Here is a 25802-nt window from a genome sequence, read left to right as displayed (position 1 = left end):
TCTGGGAGTCTTGCATGAGGACTCCTAAGTCCCTCTGCACCTCTGATGTTTGAACCTTCTCATTTAGATAGTAGTCCACACTATCGTTCCTTTTACCAAAATATATTATCATACATTTCCCAACACTGTATTCCATCTGCCACTTTTTTGCCCATTCTTCCAATTTGTTTAAGTTCTGCTGCAATCACGTTGCTTCCTCTGCTTTAAATACCCCTCCACCCAGCCTGGTATCATCCTGTTTCTGAACCTGCTATCATGAGTCCTAAGGCTCCCATTCCTTCTTCCTGATGGCAGCAGCGAGAAGAGAGCATGGCCTGGATAGTTGGGCTCCTTGATGATGGCTGCTGCTTTCCTGTAACAGTGCTCTATGTAGATGTGCTCAATGGTGAGGAGGGCTTTACTCCTGATGGTTTGGGCTGTATCCATTACTTTTTGTAGGCTTTTCCTTCAAATCATTGGTGTTTCCAAACCAGCCTATGATGCAACCATCAATATACAGTTAATATACTAATTTGCTTTAATGGTGAATGAGAGGTTTCTCCCCAGATACCTAGTTCTTAAAATAATTTTTTAAAATCTCTTAAATGCCCGAAGGGGGCATTGAGCCTGACAAGCAAATGATGCTTACTTTAATATAGCACAAGCACGAATGACAAACGGGTTGCAAGTGTATCAAATTTTACCAAGTTTGTGCCTGTAGAAGTAACAAAAATGAAAAAGTTTACAGATAGAATGTGTTAACAATAAACGGAAAACCAGTGTATAGATAGCGATAAATTCTGAACTAGTATTGTTTTTATTGTGCGCAGTCAATTTAATACTTTTTCAGACTGAAAGATCGCGTTGCTCACGTGATAAATTAATTTCAAATTTTTCTATTTCCAACAAGAAGACAGAATTAAGTTTCTTAAAATCCGATTTTGCCAGATGCTGAAATGTATATGCGGTTCGGGGATAGATCATGACAGTGAGTGCTTGGTGGTGGAAAGATTTTGCAGGCATTGACTTCCGTTCTCATTTGACAGGATGATGTGAATGTGTAGGAAATGTGGCGTTACTCTGTGGTCGGCACTACTTGAATTCTTCAAACTAAGATGTACACTTAATGAGCTGAAGAATCGGCCATGCCGGGAGACCTTTGCGGGAAGAGCTGTTTGATCTATATACTGTATGCGTACCAGCAAAGGCGTTCTGCAGCGTGTTGCATTGCAGCAGAAACTGAGTGAAATCGACAGAACGGATCCGCTTAAAGTGGGTGAGGAGCAATGCAGTGATTACTCTGCAACTATAAGCTTTCACATTGCAAAAGTAAAGAAAGCGTGAAATACTAGCGTAAAACAAGGAGTACTGACACATTATCAGATTGATCGCAATCTAAACATACAATTTAAAACAATTAAGAGCATATTTCAGCGCCTTGCATGTTATTAATGAAAAGTACGAGGTACCCGAGGTACCGTTATCTGCATACTTTAAATCTTTAGTGGAAGTTGAGTGCAATCTTTTAAATAGTAAGCTGTCTTAGTTGTTATAGTTACTGCTCGAGATCTTAATTTTAGTTCGTTCTCACGATTTGATTAAGTGAAATCTGGAAAACAATAGTCTCAGAAATAGTTTTAGATCAATTTCACCATTCAGTTGTCTGTAGTTTATAGATTATTCTAATACAAAATAATATAATAAAACTTAAATTCCAAGGCCAATGATGCATTGTGTCTATCAATTATCTCCATTGCACTGTTTAAGCTCTATCTAGCCGCATTTTATTTACGTAGTCGATTTATTTTTATTTTCCAGGATAAACTAGTGACTGCTGATGAAATTATAGATGGCTCTTTAATCTCTTCTTCTTTTCATATGCAGCCCTTGTATAAAGATCGATCTAATAGTTTAAATTACAGATGATTAAAACATTGTAACACAGCTCTGTGCTAAGTCGATGCAATGAATGCACCTCTGTGCAGTCTTGTATAAAACGCTACTGTTCTGGTAGAGGGAGCTTATTATGCCTCATAGTTGTACTGTAAAGGGAACAGACTGTTGCATGCTCTTTGCTATAATATAAACGATACTAAACCAGATCTCTTACGTTGAGTGAGATACTTGGAACTTGAGATGTTAGCTCGCGTTCATGTACAAAAAGGGCTCTTCTGAAGCAGAAAAAGTGTACAGTTAAAGTTCCTTTAGCAAGTACGCTGCAGTCACACATGTAGCACAGTGCTTATGCTGTTTGGGAATAAGGTAAAATTTAAACACTTGCCTTCTCGGAATATAAATATGTTGTGTTTTATTTTGAAAACAAAATGTAAGCCTTTTTCAGCACTGTTAGCTGTTAAGGTAGAGTGCATATTCTTTATATGTCTAGTTCATGTTATTTTAAGTTTGAATGATTATTCACAGATGAAACAGTTTAGTATTTTAATTTGCCTTCTGTGTTTTCCCAGTCATATCAACTGCTGATAAACTACTTAATGAAGATACAATTTGCATATGTTGCATATTATTACAACAATTTTCTGTTTATAAATTACAGGTGGATACGGAAAGATGTACAGTACGTTTAGTCCCAAGGAACCTGGGCCAAGCCTTTCTGATATGCATCAGTACAGTCAATGGTTGGCAAGTCGACACGAAGCTAGTTTATTACCAATGAAAGAGGATTTGGCTCTATGGTTGACAAATTTACTAGGTAAGATGACAATGGTAATGACTTGTGCCTGATTATGATGATTAGTAATGTGAATGAGATCAAGCAATATTGTGATCATGAGAGTAATATGGCCATTCAGCAGAGCTTTTTGGGAAAAGTATTGGCTATAAAGAACTGATTTGCATTTCCTTGCACCTTTCACAACCACAGCATATCCAAAAGTGGTTTGCAGCCAATAGAGTAGTCAGAGTAGTACAGATATGTAGTCAGAGATGTAATGTGGAAACTTGGCAGCCAATATATGCACAGAAAGCTTCCACCAAGAGCAATGTGAAAATGATGAGATAATTTGTTTCTAGTGATGTTGACTGAATCACAAGCCTTGGACAGAATGTATATTGGCAAAGGCACCAGGTATAATTGTACTATTCCTAGTAAATGCCATACAATTTTTAATCTCCATCTCAGAGAGCAAGCAGTGCCTTCCTTTAACATCTCACTTGATAGCGAGCACTTCCAATAGTGCAGTACTGATTCAAGACATATAATGTTGGACTGAAATAGACAATGTTTAGATAAGTCTGTTCCTTAAGTAGGTGTTCTTTTTTTAACCAAAAGTTTTAATGATTGTAATTAACTGTTCTCAGAAATGTTCTTTTGCATGATTCTCTTTTGATACCAAAATGTCTAGGTTCTACTGTTGATAATGTTCTCTGGTTGATCACAATCATACTGTAACAAACTTTCTATTTGTATTCTGATTCAATTGCTGTGGCTTCTCCTTCATGTGGGATAAATACCTTCCATAAATTGAATATCTTTTCACCAATGGCAAATGATGCAAATATTGTGAAATACTTGTATATGTGTGTACTGTTTCAGATGTAGTAAACTTATTGACTTCTTGCCAGCCTTTTCCCAACTTTACTCTGCTAGAGTCCTCACAGAATCAGAGCCCCCTAGAGCCCCCGTCTCTAGAGGAGATGGCCTAAAAACCTGAGCTATGATAGATCTAATACAATATTTGCATCACTATTCAGGATCGGAATCAGCTTTATTATCATTGACATATGTCATGAAATGTTGTTTTGTAGCAGTAGTAAAAATTAATATGTTACAATAAAAATAAATAGTGCAGAAGAGGGATAGCAAGGTCATGTTCATGGACCATGTTCATGGATGACGGAGGGGATGAAGCTGTTTCTAAAACATTGGGTGTGGATCCTCAGACTCCTATACCTGTTCCCTGAGGGTTGTAGTGAGAAGAAGACACATCCTGGATGTTGAGGGTCCTTAATGATGGATGCTCCTTCCTGAGGCACCACCTTTGAGGCCATCCTCAGGATGGAGATGCAACACCTTGTGTTCAATATGAGTAGCCTCTACCTTCCAGTAAAAAAAAATTCGCTCCTTCTGCCCTCTTCTGTTCTCCACTCTGGTCTCTTGCCTCTTTTCACCTGCCTATCACCTCTCCTTCTTGCCTTTCTCCTATGGTCCACTCTCCTCTCCTACCAGATTCCTTCCTCTCCATCCTTTCCTACCCACCTGGCTTCACCTATCACCTTATAGCTATCCTTCTTCCCCTCCCCCACCTTTTTATTTGGGCATCTTCCCCCTTCCTTTCCAGTCCGGAAGAAGGGTCTTGGCTTGAAACATTGACAGCTTGTTCATTTCCATGGGTGCTGCCTGACCTGCCAAGCTCCTCTGGTATTTTGTGTGTGTTTTTGTTGTTCTTTTGAAGATATTCTGACAGTGAGGAGGATTGTGCGTGTGATGAGGTTGGCTGAGTCTATAGCCCAATGCGGTCTCTTGATCCTGAGCATTGGAGCCAGCTCCATACCAGGCAGTGATGTAACCAACCAGTCTGAATGTACACAACTGTACAACTGTAAAGATTTGCTAAAGTCTGTCATTCTCCTCAAACCTCTAATGAATTATAGCTGCCTGCATGCCACCTTCATGAATTCATCAATGTGTTGGACCCAAGATCAGTCCTTTGAGATGTTGACACCCAGAAACTCAAAGCTGCTCAGCCTTTCCACTGCTGGTCCCTCAATGTGGTTTGGTATGTTTGCTCTTGACTTCCCTTTCTTGAAGTCCACAATCATTTTCTTAGTCTTGCTGTCATTGAGTGCAAGGTTGTTGCTGTGACATCAATCACCATTCACTTGATTAGAGAAGAAGAGCTCAGAGGGACCGATGTAAGTATTAGGTAACACACCTTTTTATTTGATTTAAATGAGGTTTGTTAAATATCTTAAATTTTTATTTGTTTTTTTGTTTCTCCATTTCAATCTTTTAATATTTTTAAATATTTCTGAAATTAAGAGTTGCGCTGAGACATTCATAGTTTTTGAAAGTTTAGGGAGGCTATAATGCTAAGGAAGACTTAGTCATCTATCAAAGTTTTTTTTCCCCAGTTGCTCATGATTGGGGCTTGTTTTTGCCTTTAGAGTTTAAAGAAAAACTTACTAATGGACTATAAAGTAGTCACTTTGCAGAAACTTGACACAGAGTCATCTACAAATATGGCTGTAGATGACTTGCCTCTAGCAGGAACTTTTGATCCATATTTTGTAAAAGTGCCTTTATCCTGTGCACAGTGCGCTAGAAGTACAAGTTCAACTTTAATTGTCATTCAACACATGAATACAGCCAAACAAATCAGCATTACTCCAGGGCCAAGGTGCAAAACAGAGTACCAACAGTCATACACAGCATAAGGCACAAATAACACGTACGGTAGAAGACAACAGTAAAATGCAGTCACACAAAAAAATCATCCAAGTTCCTGAGTCTGTGAATGTTGCAGCAGTCTGCAGTCGAGCACAATACATCTTGTCTTCTGCTAAGTGAACACTGAAGGGCAGCACTGACTATATCATATACGCCGCACCACGCCACCTCCGGTACTCCAGTGGAGCACCCCGACTCCACCTCTCTCCTGGGCGACTGCAGACAGATGACTCAGTGGTTTGAGGCCCAGTCCTTGCAATGAGTAAGGCTTTGCAACTCCCCCGCTTTCTGTCCCTGCCATTCGCCAATAAACAGGTGAATCAGACTTGCAGTATTCCACACTTACAATGTACAACAGGGTCTTGCAGTCACAAGGAAAGCAACTAAGGTGATCACTCATTGTTGGACTGCACACCTCCTTCATGCACCCACTCCGACACCTCTCTGATGCAGGTAGCATCACGATCTGTTTCTCTGTCAATAAGCAACTCGCTGATTGGGTAGACCTGCAATACTTTAAGTTATTAATGTCCAGCAGGTTCTTGCAATCTTACAAAATATGTTTAAAAAAAGACACCTTTGGTTGACCCTGTAGAAGCTGCTGCATCCAAGCACGCCACTATCTTAACAGAAGTGCATTTTGTGCTTAAAGATAAAAGATTCTGCTGATACTGTTAATTTTGTATGATTAGCTGCCATGTTATTGGCCGAGTTGAGGTGGTGGGGCCCAGCCCCAAGAGTGGGGAATGAGCTAGTGTTTGGGAATTGCTGGAGCAGATATGGAAGCAATTTGATGTGGCAGAACTGAGGCGAGGCAAGCAGAAGTGAGGCAGAGTCGAGGCGAGGAACGACCCGAGGTTTGCTGATTTAAGTGCTTGACCAGATTGAAAAGGTCAGGGTGTTGGGCTGGTGTTCAGTTCTCTGCTCTTCAAGGTTTACTCGTCTCTGCAGAGAACTAAGGCTATGGCCTGCAACTAATGGGCTCCTGCATCAGCTGTAGTGATGACTAGTTTCTTGGCTGTGGACTAATTTTCATGAACTTTAGTTCTGAATATTATTTGCTTACTTTTACTATTTGCACGACTTGTTTTTTCCCCCTACACATTGAGTGTTTGACTGTCTTCTTTTTTAAATGGGTTCTATTGGGTTTCTTTGTTTTGTGACTGTCTGTAAGAAGAATCTCCAGGATATGTACAGTATATGTAAATGTGCTTTGAACTTTGACTGATACACACTAAACTTCATTGGTGATCTACATTTCATGTCAGAATAGATTCACAAATAACTTGAATGAGGATAATTCAATTTAGTTCTTTAAATGTATATGCGGTACTAATGTGATATGTTTACATTACTTGAAGTTCTGATAACTATGGGCTTATCTACTGAGTTCAGTTTCTCTCTAACCCTGATGAAATTGAGCAATACTCTAAAGTATTAATAATGTAATATTACATTAATAATATAATATTTGGCCCTCTGTTGGATTCTGTGTAATATAATTGGTTTTCTACACTGTATTATTTAATCATATTTGTGTTTTTTCTTAGCCTGCTTTTAAATTTTCTAAAGTATAGCAATTCAGGACCAGTTCATAGCACTAATCAATATACTCATATTTCTGTCCTGATGAAAAATCTCGGCCTGAAACATCGGCCCTTTATTCCTCTCCATAGAGGCTGCCTGAGCAGCTGAGTTTTCTAGCGTGTTGTGTATGTGTTACTCAATGTGCTCATTATTTGAAAACAAAATCTATAAGACATACCTTTTCTATTGTTCTGAAGATGTATTTTAACAATTGGTCAAATTTGGGTCTTACAAAATGATATGCACGGTAGGTGACCAAATGCCTAAACTTCCAAAATTACCATGCATTTGAAGATTTGAAAATTCCAAATGATGTGCTCAGCCATGTGCTAGTGAGGGCAAGAATAGTAGGATCAGGCAGATGAATGTGTGGCTGAGAGACTGGTGCAAGGTGCAGGGCTTCAGATTCTTGGATAATTGGGATCTCTTCTGGGGGAAGTATGACCTGTTCAAAAAGGACAGGTTACACCTGAACCCGAAAGGGACCAATATCCTGGCGGGAAAGTTTAATAGAGCTGTAAGGGAGGGTTTAAACTAATTTGGCAGGGGGATGGGGACCGGAATGACAGAGCGGAGGAAGGGGAAAACAGAAATAAATCTAAGATAGTGAGCAGTAAAGATGTCAGGAAAGACAGGCAGGTGATGGGGCAAATTTGTAGCCATTGGGATGAGTTGCAGTGCAATAAAGTTGCAGTGAAATCAAAGCGAAAAGTACCAAATACTGGTCTTAAGGTGTTATACTTAAATGCATGCAGCATAAGGAATAAGGTGGATGATCTTGTCGTACAGCTACAGATTGGCAGGTATGATATTGTGGCTATCACTGAGACCTGGCTAAAGGATGCATGTCTCTGGGAGCTGAACGTCCAAGGATACACGATGTATCGGAAAGATAGGAAGGTAGGCAGAGGGGGAGGCGTGGCTTTATAGGTAAGAAATGATATTAAATCATTAGAAAGAGGTGACATAGGATCGGAAGGTGCAGAATCCTTATGGGTTGAGCTAAGAAATTGCAGGGGTAAAAGGACCCTGATGGCAGTTATTTATAGGCCTCCAAACAGCTGCAGGGATGTGGACTACAAATTACAATAGGAAATAGAAAAGGCTTGTCAGAAGGGCAGTGTTATGATAATTGTGGGGGATTTTAACATGTGAGTGGATTGGGAAAATCAGGTCGGCACTGGATCTCAAGAGAGAGAATTTGTAGAATGTCTGCGAGTTGGCTTTTTAGAACAGCTTGTTGTTGAGCCCACTAGGGGATCGGCTGTACTGGATTGGGTATTGTGTAATGAACCAGAGGTGATTAGAGAGATTGAGGTGAAGGAACCCTTAGGAGACAGTGATCATAACATGATTGAGTTCACTGTGAAATTTGAAAAAGAGAAGCCGAAATCTGATGTGTCGGTATTTCAGTGGAGTAAAGGAAATTACAGTGGCATGAGAGAGGAACTGGCCAAAGTTGACTGGAAAGGGACACTGGCAGGAAAGACGGCAGAGCAGCAGTGGCTGGAGTTTATGCGAGAAGTGAGGAAGGTACAAGGCAGGTATATTCCAAAAAAGAAGAAATTTTCGAATGGAAAAAGGATGCAACCATGGTTGACAACAGAAGTCAAAGCCAAAGTTAAAGCAAAGGAGAGGGCATACAAGGAAGCAAAAATTAGTGGGAAGACAGAGGATTGGGAAGTTTTTAAAACCTTACAAAAGGAAACCAAGAAGGTCATTAAGAGGGAAAAGATTAACAATGAAAGGAAGCTAGCAAATAATATCAAAGAGGATACTAAAAGCTTTTTCAAGTATATAAAGTGTAAAAGACAGGTGAGAGTAGATATAGGACCGATAGAAAATGATGCTGGAGAAATTGTAATGGGAGATAAGGAGATGGCAGAGGAACTGAACGAGTATTTTGCATCAGTCTTCACTGAGGAAGACATCAGCAGTATATCGAACACTCAAGGGTGGCAGGGAAGAGAAGTGTGCGCAGTCACAATTACGACAGAGAAAGTACTCAGGAAGCTGAATAGTCTATAGGTAGGTAAATCTCCCGGACCAGATGGAATGCACCCGCGTGTTCTGAAGGAAGTAGCTGTGGAGATTGCGGAGACATTAGCGATGATCTTTCAAAAGTCGATAGATTCTGACATGGTTCCAGAGGACTGGAAGATTGCAAATGTCACTCCGCTATTTAAGAAGGCGGCAAGGAAGCGAAAAGGAAATTATAGACCTGTTAGCTTGATACTGGTGGTTGGGAAGTTGTTGGAGTTGATTGTCAAGGATGAGGTTACAGAGTACCTGAAGGCATATGACAAGATAGGCAGAACTCAGCATGGATTCCTTAAAGGAAAATCCTGCCTGACAAACCTATTACAATTTTTTGAGGAAAGTACCAGTAGGCTAGACAAGGGAGATGCAGTGGATGTTGTATATTTGGATTTTCAGAAGGCCTTTGACAAGGTGCCACACATGAGGCTACTTAAATAGATAAGAGCCCATGGAATTATGGGAAAGTTACATACATAGATAGAGCATTGGCTGATTGGCAGGAAACAGAGAGTGGGAACAAAGGGATCCTTTTCTGGTTGGCTGCCAGTTACCAGTGGTGTTCCACAGGGGTCCGTGTTGGGGCTGCTTCTTTTTACGTTGTACATCAACAATTTGGATTATGGAATAGATGGCTTTGTGGCTAAGTTTGCTGACAATACGAAGATAGGTGGAGGGGCCGGTAGTGCTGAGGAAATGGAGAGTCTGCAGAGAGACTTGGATAGATTGGAAGAATGGGCAGAGAAGTGGCAAATGAAGTACAATGTTGGAAAGTGTATGGTTATGCACTTTGGCAGAAATAATAAATGGGCAGACTATTATTTAAATGGGGAAAGAATTCAGAGTTCGGAGATGCAACAGGACTTGGGAGTCCTCATACAGGATACCCTTAAGGTTAACCTCCAGGTTGAGTCAGTAGTGAAGAAGGCGAATGCAATGTTGGCATTCATTTCTAGAGGAATAGAGTATAAGAGCAAGGATGTGATGTTGAGGCTCTATAAGGCGCTGGTGAGACCTCACTTGGAGTACTGTGGGCAGTTTTGGTCTCCTTATTTAAGAAAGGATGTGCTGACATTGGAGAGGGTACAGAGAAGAGTCACTAGAATGGTTCCGGGAATGAAAGGGTTAACATATGAGGAACGTTTGTCCGCTCTTGGACTGTTTTCCTTGGAGTTTAGAAGAATGAGGGGAGACCTCATAGAAACATTTCGAATGTTGAAAGGCATGGACAGAGTGGATGTGGCAAAGTAGTTTCCCATGATGGGGGAGTCTAGTACGAGAGGGCATGACTTAAGGATTGAAGGGCGCCCATTCAGAACAGAAATGTGAAGAAATTTTTTTAGTCAGAGGGTGGTGAATCTATGGAATTTGTTGCCATGGGCAGCAGTGGAGGCCAAGTCATTGGGTGTATTTAAGGCAGAGATTGATAGGTATCTGAGAAGCCAGGGCATCAAAGGTTATGGTGAGAAGGCGAGGGAGTGGGACTAAACAGGAGAATGGATCAGCTCATGATAAAATGGCGGAACAGACTCGGTGGGCCAAATGGCTGACTTCTGCTCCTTTGTCTTATGGTCTTATGGTCTTATGGTCTTAAACACAAAATACTCTGCAGATCCTGGGGTCAAAGCAACATGCACAACACTCTGGAGGAACTCAGCAGGTCGGGCAGCATCCGTGGAAACGAACAGTCAACGTTTCAGGTCAAGATCCTTCGTCAGGACTGAAGGGGGAAGGGGCAGAGGCCCTATAAAGAAGGTGGGGGGAGGGTGGGAAGGAGAAGGCTGGTAGGTGCCAGGTGAAAAACCAGTAAAGGGAAAGATCAAGGGGTGGGGGAGGGGAAGCAGGGAAGGTGAAGAAGGAATAGGGGAAAGCACAATGGGTAGTAGAAGGAGGCAGAACCATGAGCCTCCAGCTGGCTATCACCTCCCTCATGGTTCCGCCTCCTTCTACTACCTATTGTGCTTTCTCCTATTCCTTCACCTTCCCTGCTTCCCCTCCCCTACCCCTTGATCTTTCCCCTTACCAGTTTTTCACCTGGCACCTACCAGCCTTCTCCTACCCACCCTCCCCCCACTTTCTTTATAAGGCCCCTGCCCCTCCCTCTTCAATCCTGATGAAGGGTCTAGGCCCAGAACATTGACTGTTCATTTCCATGGTTGCTGCCCGACCTGCTGAGTTCCTCCAGTGTGTTGCATGTGTTCAGTAAAGCATTTTTTAAAAAAAAATTTTGATCCAAGTTCCAAAATTTATCATCCGCACATTTTTTCAAGATCACCATTGACTGATGTTAAGAATGCACTTTATACCTTGTTACAGCCTATATAAATTGAAAAGAAACTTTAAACTTTCTATTATTTTGAATTAAATTATTTTTGACTCAATGGGATTGATTCCAATTTGCTTCCATTTAGCAAAACAGTAAGTTGTTTCAACTTTTAAATGTATTTGTAGTTCATTTTAGTACTTTAGTAATCAAGATTACAGATTTACATTAATCAATACAATTTGTTGACATCTCTTTTTATGATACTATTCTTCTCACAGAGGGTGGTGAATTTCAGGAATTCTCTACATCGTGGTCCACTCATTTCTTAACACATCTCACTCTTAAAAGGACTAGTACACACTAAACTGCTTGTTCATTTTTACAAATGTTGCAAATAACACACCTAATTAATGTTTTGCTTATTTACATGTAAAAAATTGTACCATCGTTTAATTATTCACATAGACAATATTTACAAATTTACAAATTCAACTTACTGTACCTTATATTTGATACATTAATGGATACCAAGAAATGCAACAATTTCTGCTCTAATTCTTTTAAGGCGCTTCAATCTTTTTTGGAGTCCCATTTGAAGTTACAATGTCACTCCCTTTCTGGATCATCTCCAAGGCTTTCCACTCTGCAGTCACTGGATATGGACCCAATTTGGGCAAGTGGGAGTACAGTAGATAGGCAAAAAATTTGGCATGTATGTGGTGAGCCAAAGGGTCTGTGGCTGTGCTGTACACTTCTATAACTCTATGACTGATTTCAGCCCGTCTTATTGCATTGACAGATGTTAATAAGTCCACGTTATGATATCCTGCAATGAATTATGCAAGCTTTTGAACTGCTTCCACATCTCTTTAAGAGACAGCTATACTGTCTCCAATTCAATCTGCACTTAAATATGTACAGTCAGCAGTTCTGAAAACAGTCAGAGTTTTTGATGCTGAGCTAGCATGGGCAGATCTCTTTCGCCAGTATAGTCTGTGTTGGATGGGCATTATTACTTTGTTACAGCACCTTGTGATGAATCTTTTCTTCACACCTTGTTCATGGATTCTTGTAGTTGCATAGCTGCAAAATGGCTGTCCTATACTGTTCAAACCATTTGTAAAATATATTTTTGTTTGCCATCAAGGTTTGTGAACAGTCCGATTGTTCTGAAATTGCTAAATCACTATTAAAGTGTCTGATCCCTTATAAAAGACTAACTTCATTTGGCCCTAGAGCCAAATGTCTGTTTCTTTAAAATATCTCACCCGAATTTAATTTTCTTCCTGGTTTGTTACTTTGTGGGTCTGTTTTTCAACCTAACGGCACCTCTGCAATTGATGTAAATTGATGTGTCTGAATCAAAGAATCACACAGCAGGTCTGTGATGTGCATCAACCACACATTTACATTAATCCAATATTAATCCCACCTTTTATTTTCCCTACGTTCTTATTAACACCCCACTTATCTATATTGTAGGGACAATTTATAGCGACCAATTAACATACCAACCTGCATATTTTTGCAACATGAGGAGAAATGAACATCTTCAAAGAGAGGAAGTGCAAACTCCAACAAACTGAATTTTTCATGGCCATGTGAGGCAGGGACTCTCCAAGCTCTCCAAACTATATCATGCTAGCATGGTACTATCATATTCTTTCACAGGATATCAAGAGCCTGCAAATATTAGAGTCTAGAACAAAAAAAAATGGCTAGAGGAACTTAGTGCGTCAGGTGGCATCTGTAGAAGGAAATGGACAGTCAGCATTTCCACTTGAAACTTCTTATCCCATGCCCCATCAGTCTTCAGGTTATTCTACTCTGAGACTTGTGCTAATATTTTTTGTGACTTTATGTACTATCATGTGCTGTGTGTGACTGTATGTTCTGTGATTTTGTTTAGATGTATGTATGTGCATGGTTGAATGACAATTAAACTTGAACTTTGAACTTTCATTTGGAATCTACTTTTTTTGCCATCATAATTGCCTTCTTTCATTTATTGACTTCTGTTGAAGTAGATGTATGCATGTTTCTTGTCAGATACACAAACTGTCTGTACTGTAAATCCATGACTCTTACCAAATGCCCTCATTAATTTCTCTAAAGGTATATTCTTTAATATTATCTATCCTCACAGAAAGTCCACTACTGGAGACATCACATTGTCATTCTGAGCCAAGCTGCTTCACTACTACCCTTGGCTTTATGTCTCATGACTTGTATTCAAGTTTCTTGCTTTAGCTTACAGTAACTGTTGTCTTGTCCCCTCCCAGGAATGTGTCACATTTAACTGCCTAGCTCTCTTTACTGCCTGTGCTTGACATTTCTTGTCAGATCCCTTGAGTAACCAACAACTCTACTGTGTCTGCCTGGATCACCGCTCCACATAGAAAAAAAAAGTCTCTTACTTCTTGACACTGGATCATTTTTGGGTGACTCCCTCATACAATAAGACTGGACGCAAGTGTAGTATCTGTAGTAACTTGGTCTTGCTTCTTAAATAAGTAAATAAGAGGTAAAGTTATCAAAAGAGTATTATTTATTGTAGCCAGTAATTGTCAAATTAACAGTGGTGCCTGGCATTATTTATATTAATCGCATTACAGTCAATTTTTATTGGTACTTTCAGATGATAGGGATAAAGAACTTCATCATCAAATCTTGCACTTTAACTGAGGAGCTGAAAATTTTCTTTCAATATATAGTCAATGAAATTTGGAGACGTGATTTTTGGCACCGGAACTGCTGATATGCTTCCAATTTTGTTTGGAAATTGAGTGCACATTTCTATTCTATGGAAAAATGAACACTGTGGCAACAACTGCATCCTGTGTTCAAACTGAAATATGCAGAATAGGTAGCTGATTATTAATCCTCCTGTAACAAGGATTTGGCACCAACTCTTTCAAACTGGGCTGTTGCTATCCAGTTAAAAGCATATGTTAATCACATTGATAAACATGAGGAAAACCACCACTTTACCTATAGTATTTATAGGGGTTTAGATTGGTTCATAATTGAGTTAGAATTGGTGGGAAAAAGCTGCTTTTTTTATATTTGTGTGAGGCAGATACATTCTGTTATCTCCAGACTAAGTGTTTTAAATCAGCGGTCCCCAACCACCGGGCCACAAAGCATGTGCTACCAGGCCGTGAGGAAACGATATGAGTCAGCTGCACCTTTCCTCATTCCCTGTCACGCACTGTTGAACTTGAACATAGGGTTGCCAACTGTCCCATATTTGCCAGTACATACCGTATAAAGGGCTAAATTGGTTTGCCCCGTATTTCGCCTGCTGAGGTAGAGCGTTCCCATGAAACTTTTCGTGCTGAAATGGCGTGAAGTGAAGAAGCAATCACCATTAATTTATATGGGAAAAATTTTTGAGCGTTCCCAGACCCAAAAAATAACCTAACAAATCATACCAAATAACACATAAAACCTAAAATAACACTAACATATAGTAAAAGCAGGAATGATATGATAAATACACATCCTATATAAAGTAGAAATAATATATGTACAGTATAGTCGGAAAGATGAAGGCAAAACCGATTTGCGGGGGAAAAAATTGGCACATAACGCGCGTGTGCACACAGGTGCCCGCGCAAGGCTTCATGGTCATGATAGTCTTTCCTGGGGTAAAGTGTCCCGGAATTTGACTGCTACTTTTGTCCCTTATTTGGGAGTGAGAAAGTTGGCAACCCTAACTGTAAAAGACATGTTGAGGCGAGTTTAACCTTACTTGAAACCGCCCCCTGGTCAGCCGGTCTGCAAGAATATTGTCAATATTAAACCGGTCCACGGTGCAAAAAAGGTTGGGGACCCCTGCTTTAAATGTTATGAGTTTAAAGTCAAGTGGCTTCCATTCTTCTAAGCTTTTCAACATGATATAGGAAGAGGAGAGGGTCTGCATCAAAGGACCACAGAGGGAAGGAAAATTGTGAGTGGGCTTTGGTAGTTGGAGTACAAGAAGGGAGAATGCTCATGGAATGGAAGATGTAAGTGAACATGGCAGAGCAACAGTACTGTGGGAGAAACTGCTTGACACAGGTACTGGTTGCAGAAATGTAGCTTCTGAACTGTGCATGGACCACTGTACAGTGGATGCTAAGGAGATGGTAAAAATGAGGGAGAGGCAGGTACCAGGTCGTTAAGTTACTTGACTAGTGACTTTGAGGTTGCACTAACAAGCTAGAGACACCTGTTTAAATTACAACAGAGCTATGAATTTTAAATTGTTTAAAATAATACAGAATTTAAGAACCAAAAGACACATCACTTCAGAATTTAAAAAAACTCTATGGGAACCAAAAGAGATCTTTAAATATTTCCTACACAGAAAATCTTAATAGTCAGTACCAGATACCAGATGATTTCAGAAGATACCTTCATCTCCTTCCAACCATCTATGCCCACTATCTTCTAGCTGTCAATTCCAACTTGTAGCCTGATTATTGTGAGAATAATGTAAAAGAGCGGAATGCTGTTATAATGGCAGAGCCAGAGCTTCTTAGAATGTAATCAAGTGTTACAATTGGTATACTGTTGTGCAGCAAGAACAGAAGTAGGAGTAAGAAAATAGTAGCACCTGCATGTTAGAACTTTGAGATGGAGAAATCAGTAGCGCTTGAAATCTACTACCCTACTACCCTTTATTATCCTATAACCATTAGGCTCTTGAACTGGTGTGGATAACTTCATTCTCCTCAATTCTGAACTGATTCCACAACTTACAGACTCACTTTCAAGTACTCCTGTTCTCAGTTTTTTTTATTTGCATTCTTTTGCACATTGGTTGTTTGTCAGTCTTTACAAATAGTTTTTCATAAATTCTATTGTTTTTTTAAAAATCTTCCTATAAATGCTTGCAAGAAAAGAATCTCGAGTTGGTATATGGTGACATATACGCACTTGGGCAACAAATTCGATTTTGATCTAAAATAGAAACTAACACAAATTAGGTAGCGTCTGTGGAGAGAGGAACATTGTTTCATTTGTTAGTATAGATGTACAGTCAGATGACCGTGAACTTGACATTGAGAAAGAACTGAAACAGGTTGAATGTGTATATCCAAGCTAGCCAGATCTGATACAAACAGTAAAGGTTTGTTATCTAAAACTGTTCAATATTGAGTTCCAAAGGTTGCAGTGTGCTTAGACTTGCCTTGTTCCTTTTCCTTTATTTACACTTCTCCAGACAAATAAGGTATGGTTAATTAGTATTCCTTTTTTTTTAAAATGGCAAAGAAAGCAATTGTGTCACCTCAGCCCTCCACACTATCATATTTTCTTTGTTCATTCCAACATTTCCTTTTCGTACAAATTAAGTAAGGCACATTTATTTTTTCCCTTTTCCTGTTCCTAAGAAGGGTCACAGATATTGCCTGACCAGCTTAGATTTTTCAGAATTTTCTGTTTTTCTGATGGAGATTGTGATTGGATTAGTGCATGTAACAGTGAGAACTTTACTATATTAGTGTGGTGGTGGACGCTGATGATGTCCGTATTGACCTTGTAATGGCCGTAATCTTTTTGCTATTCCATCTAGGATGTTGGGGCTTAAATCCTAGCATGGACTCTAAGTGTGCCCCACTCCCATTGCTGCTTGACAGGGCTTCATTTACCAGTCGGTAGAGAATTGTTCTCCTCGCTCTTTATCTTATCTCTTTTCTTTTGAGTGCCTCTTTCAACTTACTGTGCTGTAGTTTGCTCCAGTCTTTCTGATCTTATCGAATGCAGTCAATCAAAAGCAGCCAGCGCCTTGCCGTTCTGATAGACGAGTGTGGCTTCAAAATGAGACCAAGTAGCTAGTGCTGCCTTTAGTATTGCCCAGATGTTGAATTGTGTTATCTTTGTACTTGATTAAATGGGTATGAGTTAATCACACATCATAACATGTATGTCTTCACTATTTGCTTAGCCCCCATGTGCAACCAATAACAAGATTGATTTTACATCATCTTTTAATACCTAGTCTTGTTAATTTCAGATGGCTTTCATACTAGTTCTAGTCTTAAGTACAGTTTGAGTCCTATTATTGAAATAATTCTGCGTCTATAACTAATTTGTTCAAATCCCAGGCAGCCTAATGTCGATGATTAGGTGTATTCCAGTTTACTTGGTGGTTTAGTGAATGTTCCCTCTAAGTCGACATTATATAACATGCTATATCATTCTGAATCTTGAGGGCATGTTTATGTAAGTCAATTATTTTGTTGAGTTTGACTCAACAAGATGAAGGATATTTGAAGTAAGATGTAATGTACTGGATTTTTATAATATTCATAGGCTAAAAAATAGACTATTCAGCACAATAAGTCCACGCAGACATTTGTGTCTTCCTCAAATTCTTTCCATCATTGTTCTGTCCAACATAACCCTGTATTCTCTTAGACATCTAAGACCATAAGACAAAGGAGCAGAAATCAGCCATTTGGCCCACCGAGTCTGCTCCGCTATTTTATCATGAGTTGATCTATTCTCCCATTTAGTCCCACTCCTTCTCGCCATAACCTTTGATGTCCTGGCTACTCAGATACCTATCAGTCTCTGCCTTAAGTACACCCAATGACTTGGCCTCCACTGCCACCCGTTGCAACAAATTCCATAGATTCACCACCCTCTGGCTAACGAGAGCTGAATAACACATCTCCCTCTACTTTAGGCCACAAACTTATCAATCACCCCTTCTATGGACCACCTAGAGGTCCAAGACGCACTCGTTACATGCACGTGCAGTTCAACTCTTTGAGTGATAATGCAGAAAGTTTGGAGTTAATAACTCATCTCCTTCTACCTTAGGCCATGAACTTATCAATCACCCCTGCTGTGGACCACTTCTACAAAGTAGGGATCTGTATGCTCCATGACCGTTGGACTAACTGTGCACATGTAGGAGGGGACTATGTTGAAAAATAAATGTGCTAGGTTTTCTAAAATTGACTCCTTTTGCCTTAGGCCATGAACTTATCAATCACCCCTTGTAAGTGAATATAACTGAGTGCTGAAGAAGGAGCTCATAACTAGCCAACAGCTATATTAAGACATAAATATCTATTTTTTGAACCAATTATTTTACACTTTATATAAAAGTGTGGCATGAATTATGTAATGTTATGATAAGTAGAGCATGTGAGCGTAATGCTATGACATAAATTCTATTAATTGACACATGAATACATTTTCAGTTTGATTTTTAGTTTGAACTGACTATCATTTGATTATATTTGATGAAGAAAAGCATTTTTTAAAAATCAAGGGTATTACCTTTTGCAGGAATGGATTGCAGGCAGCTGAAAGTTGACACTTTATAAATTTTTCATTGGCTACAGATGGGAAAGGCAGGAAGCCAGCTCAAGGCTGGTTAGTTAAACACAGATAAGCAAGTGAAACTTTAATGCTTGTAAAATAACTAAAATTATTAATTTAAAAGTTGAGGTATCCTGAAATTATCTATGAAAGTATGGAAAAACAAAGAGTTGCAAAGTATTTGATGACGTCAACGTAGTAGAAGTGACATTTTAATAGGCCCAAATGTTAAAATTTATTACTTCTATTTCTCGGCAGTGTTTGCGTTGGCATTGGACTTGAAAGAGAATCCAAAAATGTGCAATGAGGAATGCACTTATTCAGTATGAGAAATTTTATTTTTGCTGTGTAGTCTCATAGTAAATATTTTATGCAACTAAAGGAAATCAATTAAATTTTAATTTTCAGCAAGTTGGAATACATAAAATTGCATTTTCCTTTTTAACGAACCTTTATCCTGTTTAAAAATATTTGAAAACAATTATTGTTTTTATTGAAATTTTACAAATCTAATCAGCTTAAACCATTATAGATTCATCAGGTAGTTTTGTTTTTCCTCAATGGAAAATGAAATATTGCTAAAGGTGTTCATAATTTTTTTAACAGCATGGGGCCAATAGAGGTTTACCACTAACAAGTTTTGTCACTTTCTTCCTGCATGTACATAATTCATAAAGACTATTTTTAAAAAGAGTTGAGTATTGTCATCTTAACTTTGAACTTCAGTGAAACTGGAGTTGAAACACTTTGACTTGTTAAAAACAGGATCCATGCAGCTTTGACTTTATTAGCAAATTGCAAAACTAAAATAGCTTTGGTAATATATTATAAAAACATTTATTTACAAAATGTGCAAATAACAGATGAATACCATGACTGTTGTTACTTTGCATAAATACAAATGTATATTGGTATAAACATAATCAGTATGTGTGATGTAAATATGATCAATTTATTTATGTAGCATCGTATGTAATTGTGAATGACCATGCTTTTTCATTTATTAGGTGAACTGAATCCAAAAAGTAGGTTGTATTTCATTCATAGAGGACATGGATAAAACCACATTGAGTGTACTATTTACAGTACTTCTCATTTTATTAAAGAAAGGATATTAATACATTGGAAGTGGTTCAGGGAATATTTACTAGACTAATAGCTGAAATGGGCAGGTTGCCTTATGAAGAAAGATCGGAGAGGCTAGCATTGATTCCACTAAAGCTTTGAAGAATGATATGGGACTGGATCAACTCATGAGGTACTGTGGTATGAGACAAAGTTATTTCTCTGGGGAATTCTCTTCTTCAAAGAATGGAAGCAAACTTGTTAAACGTTTTCAAGGCAGGTTCCTTGAAAAGCAAGGGGTGAATGTTACAGCAGATAGATGGGAATGCAGAAAGTATTTGGGTAAACCATAATTTATTGAAGCAAAGAGCTGATTATTGATTACAGGAGGAGGAAACTGGAGGTCCATGAGCCAGTCCTCATCAGGGATTTAGACATGGAGAAGATCAGCAACTTTAAATTCCTTGGCATTATCATTTCAGAAGATCTGTTCTGGGTCTTGCATGTAAGTGCCATTACAAAGAAGGCATGACAGTGCCTCCACATGTCATCTAAAACTCCGACAATTTTCTATAGATTAGTGGTGGAGAGTATACTGACTGATTGCATTAAGACCTAGTATGGGAACACCAATGCCCTTGAATGAAAAGACCTACAAAAACTAGCAGATACAGCCTAGTCCATCACAGGTAGAGCCCTCCATTGAGCATATTTACTCAGAATGCTGTCGCAGGAAAGCAGCATCCATCATCAAGGACATCCACCGCCCGTGTCATCTTCTCTTCTCGCTGCTGCCGTCATGAAGGGCCTCAAGTCTCATACCATCAGGTTTAGGAACTGTTATTACCCTCCAACCATCAGGCTCTTGAACTGGGGGAGGGTAACTTCACTTACCCCAACACTGAATTAAATCCACAATCTATGGACTCACTTTTAAGGCCTCCACAACTTCTGTCCTCAATATTTATTTATTTATTTATTTATTATTTTCTCTTTTTTTAAATATTTGCATAATTTATGGTCTTGCACATTGGTTGTTTGTCTTTATTGTGTGCAGGTTTTCATTGATTCTATAATGTTTCTTTGTATTTGCTGTGAATGCTCGCAAGAATATTAATCTCAATGTAGTATATAATGACTTGTATGTACATTGGTAATAAATTTACTTTGAATTTTGAAAGGTGGCTGTTGAGGCTGAGTGATTGGGTATTTTTAAAGCAGAGATTGATAAGTTCTTGATTAATAAGGATGTCAAAGGTTTTGAGTAGAAGGCAAGTGAATGGAGTTGAGAGGGAAAGTAAATCAGCTACAATCAAATGGCAGAGCAGACTCGATGAGCTGAATAGTCTAATTCTGCTTGTATGTCTTACGGTCTAAGTCATATGTTTGTAAAAGAGCAGTTGTACTCATTCATAGTTTAGACAAAGAAGATCTAATCCAATAATTTCTAATACTTTTCATTTAACTTTAATATTAATTTCTAAGAGGAAACTTGTGAGAAAATAGAACAAAGGGAGATTTGTGAGGGGAGATATTCACCTTTGGAGTTACTTCATTTTTATAATGTTCTAAATTAGCCCTATTCCAGAAAACAATGACGCTTGAATTGGTTTAAACCTAAGTAAGGAAAGCATTCCAGGTATGTTTTCTTTAACTATTATTAAAATATTCTTCTCATATGCATGTAGGAGGGGAGAAATCACAGATGCCTGGTAGATCATGAAGTTTATTTTTGCCATGTCTGAGGTCTTGATCTTCAAAAATAAACTTTTTCTGCAGAGCTAAATGTTTAGATAACCAAGCAAGGCATTAATAGAATGGATTATTCATTCTTCCAGTGGATAATCAATGAAATGGATCATGTCTGGATTATTATTTGTATCAGCTTTGGTTTATTTGATGGGATTTTTGGCTATAAATTGAACATTGTTGAGTTTAGGGTCATATCAAAGTTTTGAGAACAATAATGTAAACTGGCATCCTAGAGCCATATTGAAGATATTGCTGCATTACTGGATGAAGCATTAAACCTAGTCCTGTCTATTTTCTCAGCTGAAATTAAGAGCATTTTGAGAAAGTTGGGGAATTATTCCAGGTCACCTGTATAGTGCTTAACCTGGCTTTCTCTGGGAGCATGCTCTGTTTACATTGGCTTCCTCATTCATGTACAACACTAATAGGAGTCAAAAACATTTTGTTGGCTATAAAGTTCTATAAGGGACTTTGAAGGTGTTAGAAATATTTGTTTTTCTTTCTCATATATATTGTAGTCATACCCAATGAAGCAAATGGAGAATATATCACGACCTCTGATAAGTGCCCAAAAGTAGAAGATTGGAGGAAGTGGGGAGGTAGAGTTGTCATACTATAGCTTCTCTTATGACCTGCTGAGTTATGTGCTTGAGTTAGCTGAATTTATAGTTAGTGGTGACCATAAGGATGTTGCTGATGATATGATAATGGTAAAGCCTTTGAAAGTCAATACTAGATTATGTATCATGAATGTTATTTGCACTTTAATTGGATATGCAGCATTGGACTGTTTTGTAAGATAATGACAGAATAAAGTTCAATGATTTACGCACAACCCCTGTTCTGAACTTAAGATGGAGAGTAATTCATTGTCATCTGAATGATCAGGACTACCAAATAGCCTTCAACAATTAAGCGTATTCTCTTTTTTGCCAAGGATGATTCCAAACACTACAGAGTTATTTCTTGATCCCCACTGATATTAATTTTACTAGGATTTTGTGATGCCAAATTTTGTCAGTTGTTGATTAGATGTCACAAGTGGACACCCTCATCATTTGCACCTTTGGAGCCTTGTGACCCAGTCAGTGAGGAGGCCTGGAATCATTTAATCCTCGAGGAATACAGCTGAGCATTGGTAATCAGATTATGGTAGTTTTTACACACAGTGGCCACTTCATTGGTGACCTCTTGTACCTAATAAAAATGGCCCTGAGCATATGTTCATGTTCTTCTGCTGCTGTATCCCATCTGCTTCAAGGTTTGAATTGCTGTGCATTCAGCTATGCTCCTCTGCATGCCACTAGTCTAATACTTGGTTATTTGTGTTACCTTTACCTTCCTGCCATCTTGAACCAGTCTGGCCATTCTTCTCTGACCTCTCTCATTAACAAGGCGTTTACACCCACAGAACTGCCGCTCACTAGATGTTGTATTTTTTTCACACTATTCTCTGTAAACTCTAGAGACAACTGTGTATGAAAATCCCAGGAGATCAGCAGTTTCTGAGATGCTCAAACCACCCTGTCTGGCATCAGAAATCATTCAATGGACAAAGATCACATTTCCTTCCCATTCTGATGTTTGATCTGAACAACAACTGAACCTCTTGACCATGTCTGCATGCTTTTATGAATTGAGTTGCTGCTACATGATTGGCTGGTTAATTATTTGCATTAATGAGCTGGTGTACAGGTGTACCTAATAAAGTGGCCACTGTGTGTATATGATAGTGCTGCTGCCAACCTTCATCTCTCTATGAATGATCCAAAGTTGGGTAAGATATTAATTAGCCAGGTTGCTTCTGTCCTGCTTTATGTATACTGAAGATATTTTGGACAGTTGATAAAAATATGTCAATGTTTATGAACTGGATTAACTTGGCTAATGATGCTGCTAGGCCTGATGCTGATATATCTTCGTCATAACAACCAGACAGGTCACCTGGTTTGATGGTGATGAAGAAGAAGAAAGAGTATATGAAGAGCAACACACAAAATGCTGGAGGATCAATCAGCATCTATAGAAATGAATGTTTTGGGCCGAGACCCTTCATCAGGACTAGTGGCAGTCCAGGTGAAGGATCTCAAACTGAAATAGTGACAGTCCATTTCCCTCTACAGGTGATGCCTAACTCACTGAGTTCCTCCAGCAGCGTATATTTCACTGAGGGGCCCAGTGGCTGACTTCTGTTCCTTAGCTGTCTCAATTTAATTGATTCTTCCAGTTTCTGTGCACCACGGAAGAGCTCTGATGCCATAATGAGGAAACACCATAGATGGTAATTATCAGGAAACTTTGCATATGCTCTTTTAAAGTTGGCACTATGACTTTAGGAGGCATAGTTTATAAATCTGAGTATGAAATCAGTGCCAAATGCAATGAAGAAGCTTTGTCAGAAATAGAGGTGAGAAGTAGGACCAAAAGAGAAGAAGTAAGTATTCACAGGCCCTTTGAAAGCTGGAAAGGAGGAGGTATGGCAGAGAGTTATTGAAAAGAACTCCAGAGTTGAAGATACAGAAGTGTGATTGTGAAGACAGGACTCAGTTCTTGAGGGCAATGGCAATCTGGAATGGCAAAGGTTGGATGGAAGTAGATCCATATCAGCTATTTGAGAAAAGTTGATAATAGAATGGAAACTAGTGGATAATCACCTCAGGCAAAGTTAGAATGAGTATATAATTGCAATCAATATACCAGGCATTGGCAAGGTCTAGATTGTAAAACTATTTCACAAACTGAGATCATAAATAGTAAGAGAACTATTAACTTGGGAATGAAATATTCTGAAGTACAATGAAATGAATAATATGATGATAATTTGCAAAAAAATAGTATTAAGCAAAAAATATAACAGACACTAAATATTCTTCAGAGATCATCAGGAAGAAATATTGGATTAAAAGAATTCTTTCTCATCCCAAGGTTGAGAATATTGCATGGTGTCGACTTTCATCTTCTGCTTTCCATAAGTGGATCTTTAATTGCTTAATTTGGAATAATACATTTCATTTATTATTTTTTATTTAGAGATACAGCATAGTAACAGGCCCTCCCAGCCCAACAGGCCCACACTGCCCAATTACACACATGTGAACAATTAGCCTACATCTTTGCAAGTAGGAGGAAACTGGAGCACCCGGAGGAAACCCACTAGGTCATGGGGACAACATAGACTCCTTAAAAACAGCAGCAGGAATTGAACCTGGGTCACTGGTGCTGTAATAATGTTATATTAACTGCCATGTGGAATATTAAAACCATTATTACTCTATCTAAACATCGAAATCTCAAGCAAACAATTGAAAATATTAAAAAAAATCATTTTACAATTATGTTTGTAATGATGAACTATATCTCACTCAATCCAATCTTTTTACCTCACTACGAGCTAAATCTGTGGTTGCACAATCATTTGGAGGCTACATTGCTCACAAGAGCCTAATAACTGCTGTTCTGAGGGTACCCCACATGAAATGGGGTGTATGAAGCAATTGAACTCTTAAAGCCTTTTAAAAGAGACAGTTGAAATTGTTTAATTTCAAAACTTAAAAAATGTTTCAATTGAAATAATGAATTTAATTGAAAATAAGTACTGATAATAAATTATAGCATGCCCAGATATAGAAATTGAGAACGCTCAGTCGACTTGTTCACAGTTCCCAATAGATTTGCTGGACAGTTGTCAACATAGTTTAACCTAATGTAAATATTAGAATATGTATCATAATTAGATTAAATATTAGCATATAACAGAATGTACTAGCCATCTTATTTTATCTTGACTTTATTTTCTCACAGGAAAAGAGATTACTGCAGAAAGCTTTATGGAAAAGTTGGATAATGGAGCACTTCTCTGCCAGCTTGCACAAACATTACAAGAAAAATTCAAAGAAAACAACAGTGAAAACAAATTAGCCAAGGTATGTATGAAAGCCGTTACAATGAACCCTTTAACTTCTAAACTCTTACTATTTAGTGAGATAGTGAGAGTTTGGTGATTTTGGTTAGTCATTTGTGTTTAAAATTAGAAGTTGTTTCTAGATAATAGATTTGTTTGTTCTGGACTTCAATTGGGTATCTGTCACAAGGGCACTCAAAAATAAACAGTTCAAAGCAACACTAAGGCTGACATGTGCAGCCATTTGTGTTACCTTTATGTTTTAACCAGCTGATAATGATCAAAAATTGAAATAACACTATTGTAATATTATTTTAATCATGTAGGCGTCATCATCTCTTCCAAATCAATCACTATCTTTTTAAGAAGTCCAGATTAATTCAGCTTTTGTATAAGATCAAGGATGAACTTTATTTGCCAAATGTATTTACATGTATTTACTTCTCTTCGGTATTCACCAGTGAGAGGGAACTTGATGATGGTGAGGA

The 25802-nt window shown here is 38.5% G+C and overlaps 1 protein-coding gene across 2 annotated transcripts in view; it reads left to right on the top strand.

Moving 5' to 3' along the window:
* The first annotated feature begins 1135 nt into the window (after nt 1-1135).
* gas2a (growth arrest-specific 2a) overlaps nt 1136-25802 on the top strand; it is a 152718-nt gene continuing 128051 nt past the window's right edge. Inside the window, exons 1-3 of one of the 2 annotated variants that reach the window (XM_072273176.1) lie at nt 1136-1251; nt 2534-2689; nt 25215-25336. In XM_072273176.1, the coding sequence (XP_072129277.1) occupies nt 2548-2689; nt 25215-25336 (264 nt within the window). In that variant the 5' untranslated portion in view covers nt 1136-1251; nt 2534-2547. Of the gene's footprint in view, nt 1252-2158; nt 2242-2533; nt 2690-25214; nt 25337-25802 lie in introns of those variants that run through there. The other variant, XM_072273175.1, reaches the window with a different exon arrangement.

The sequence above is a fragment of the Mobula birostris genome, chromosome 11 (assembly GCF_030028105.1).
Source record: "Mobula birostris isolate sMobBir1 chromosome 11, sMobBir1.hap1, whole genome shotgun sequence".
Classification (NCBI taxonomy): domain Eukaryota; kingdom Metazoa; phylum Chordata; class Chondrichthyes; order Myliobatiformes; family Myliobatidae; genus Mobula; species Mobula birostris.
This window is presented reverse-complemented; position numbering and strand designations above follow the sequence as displayed.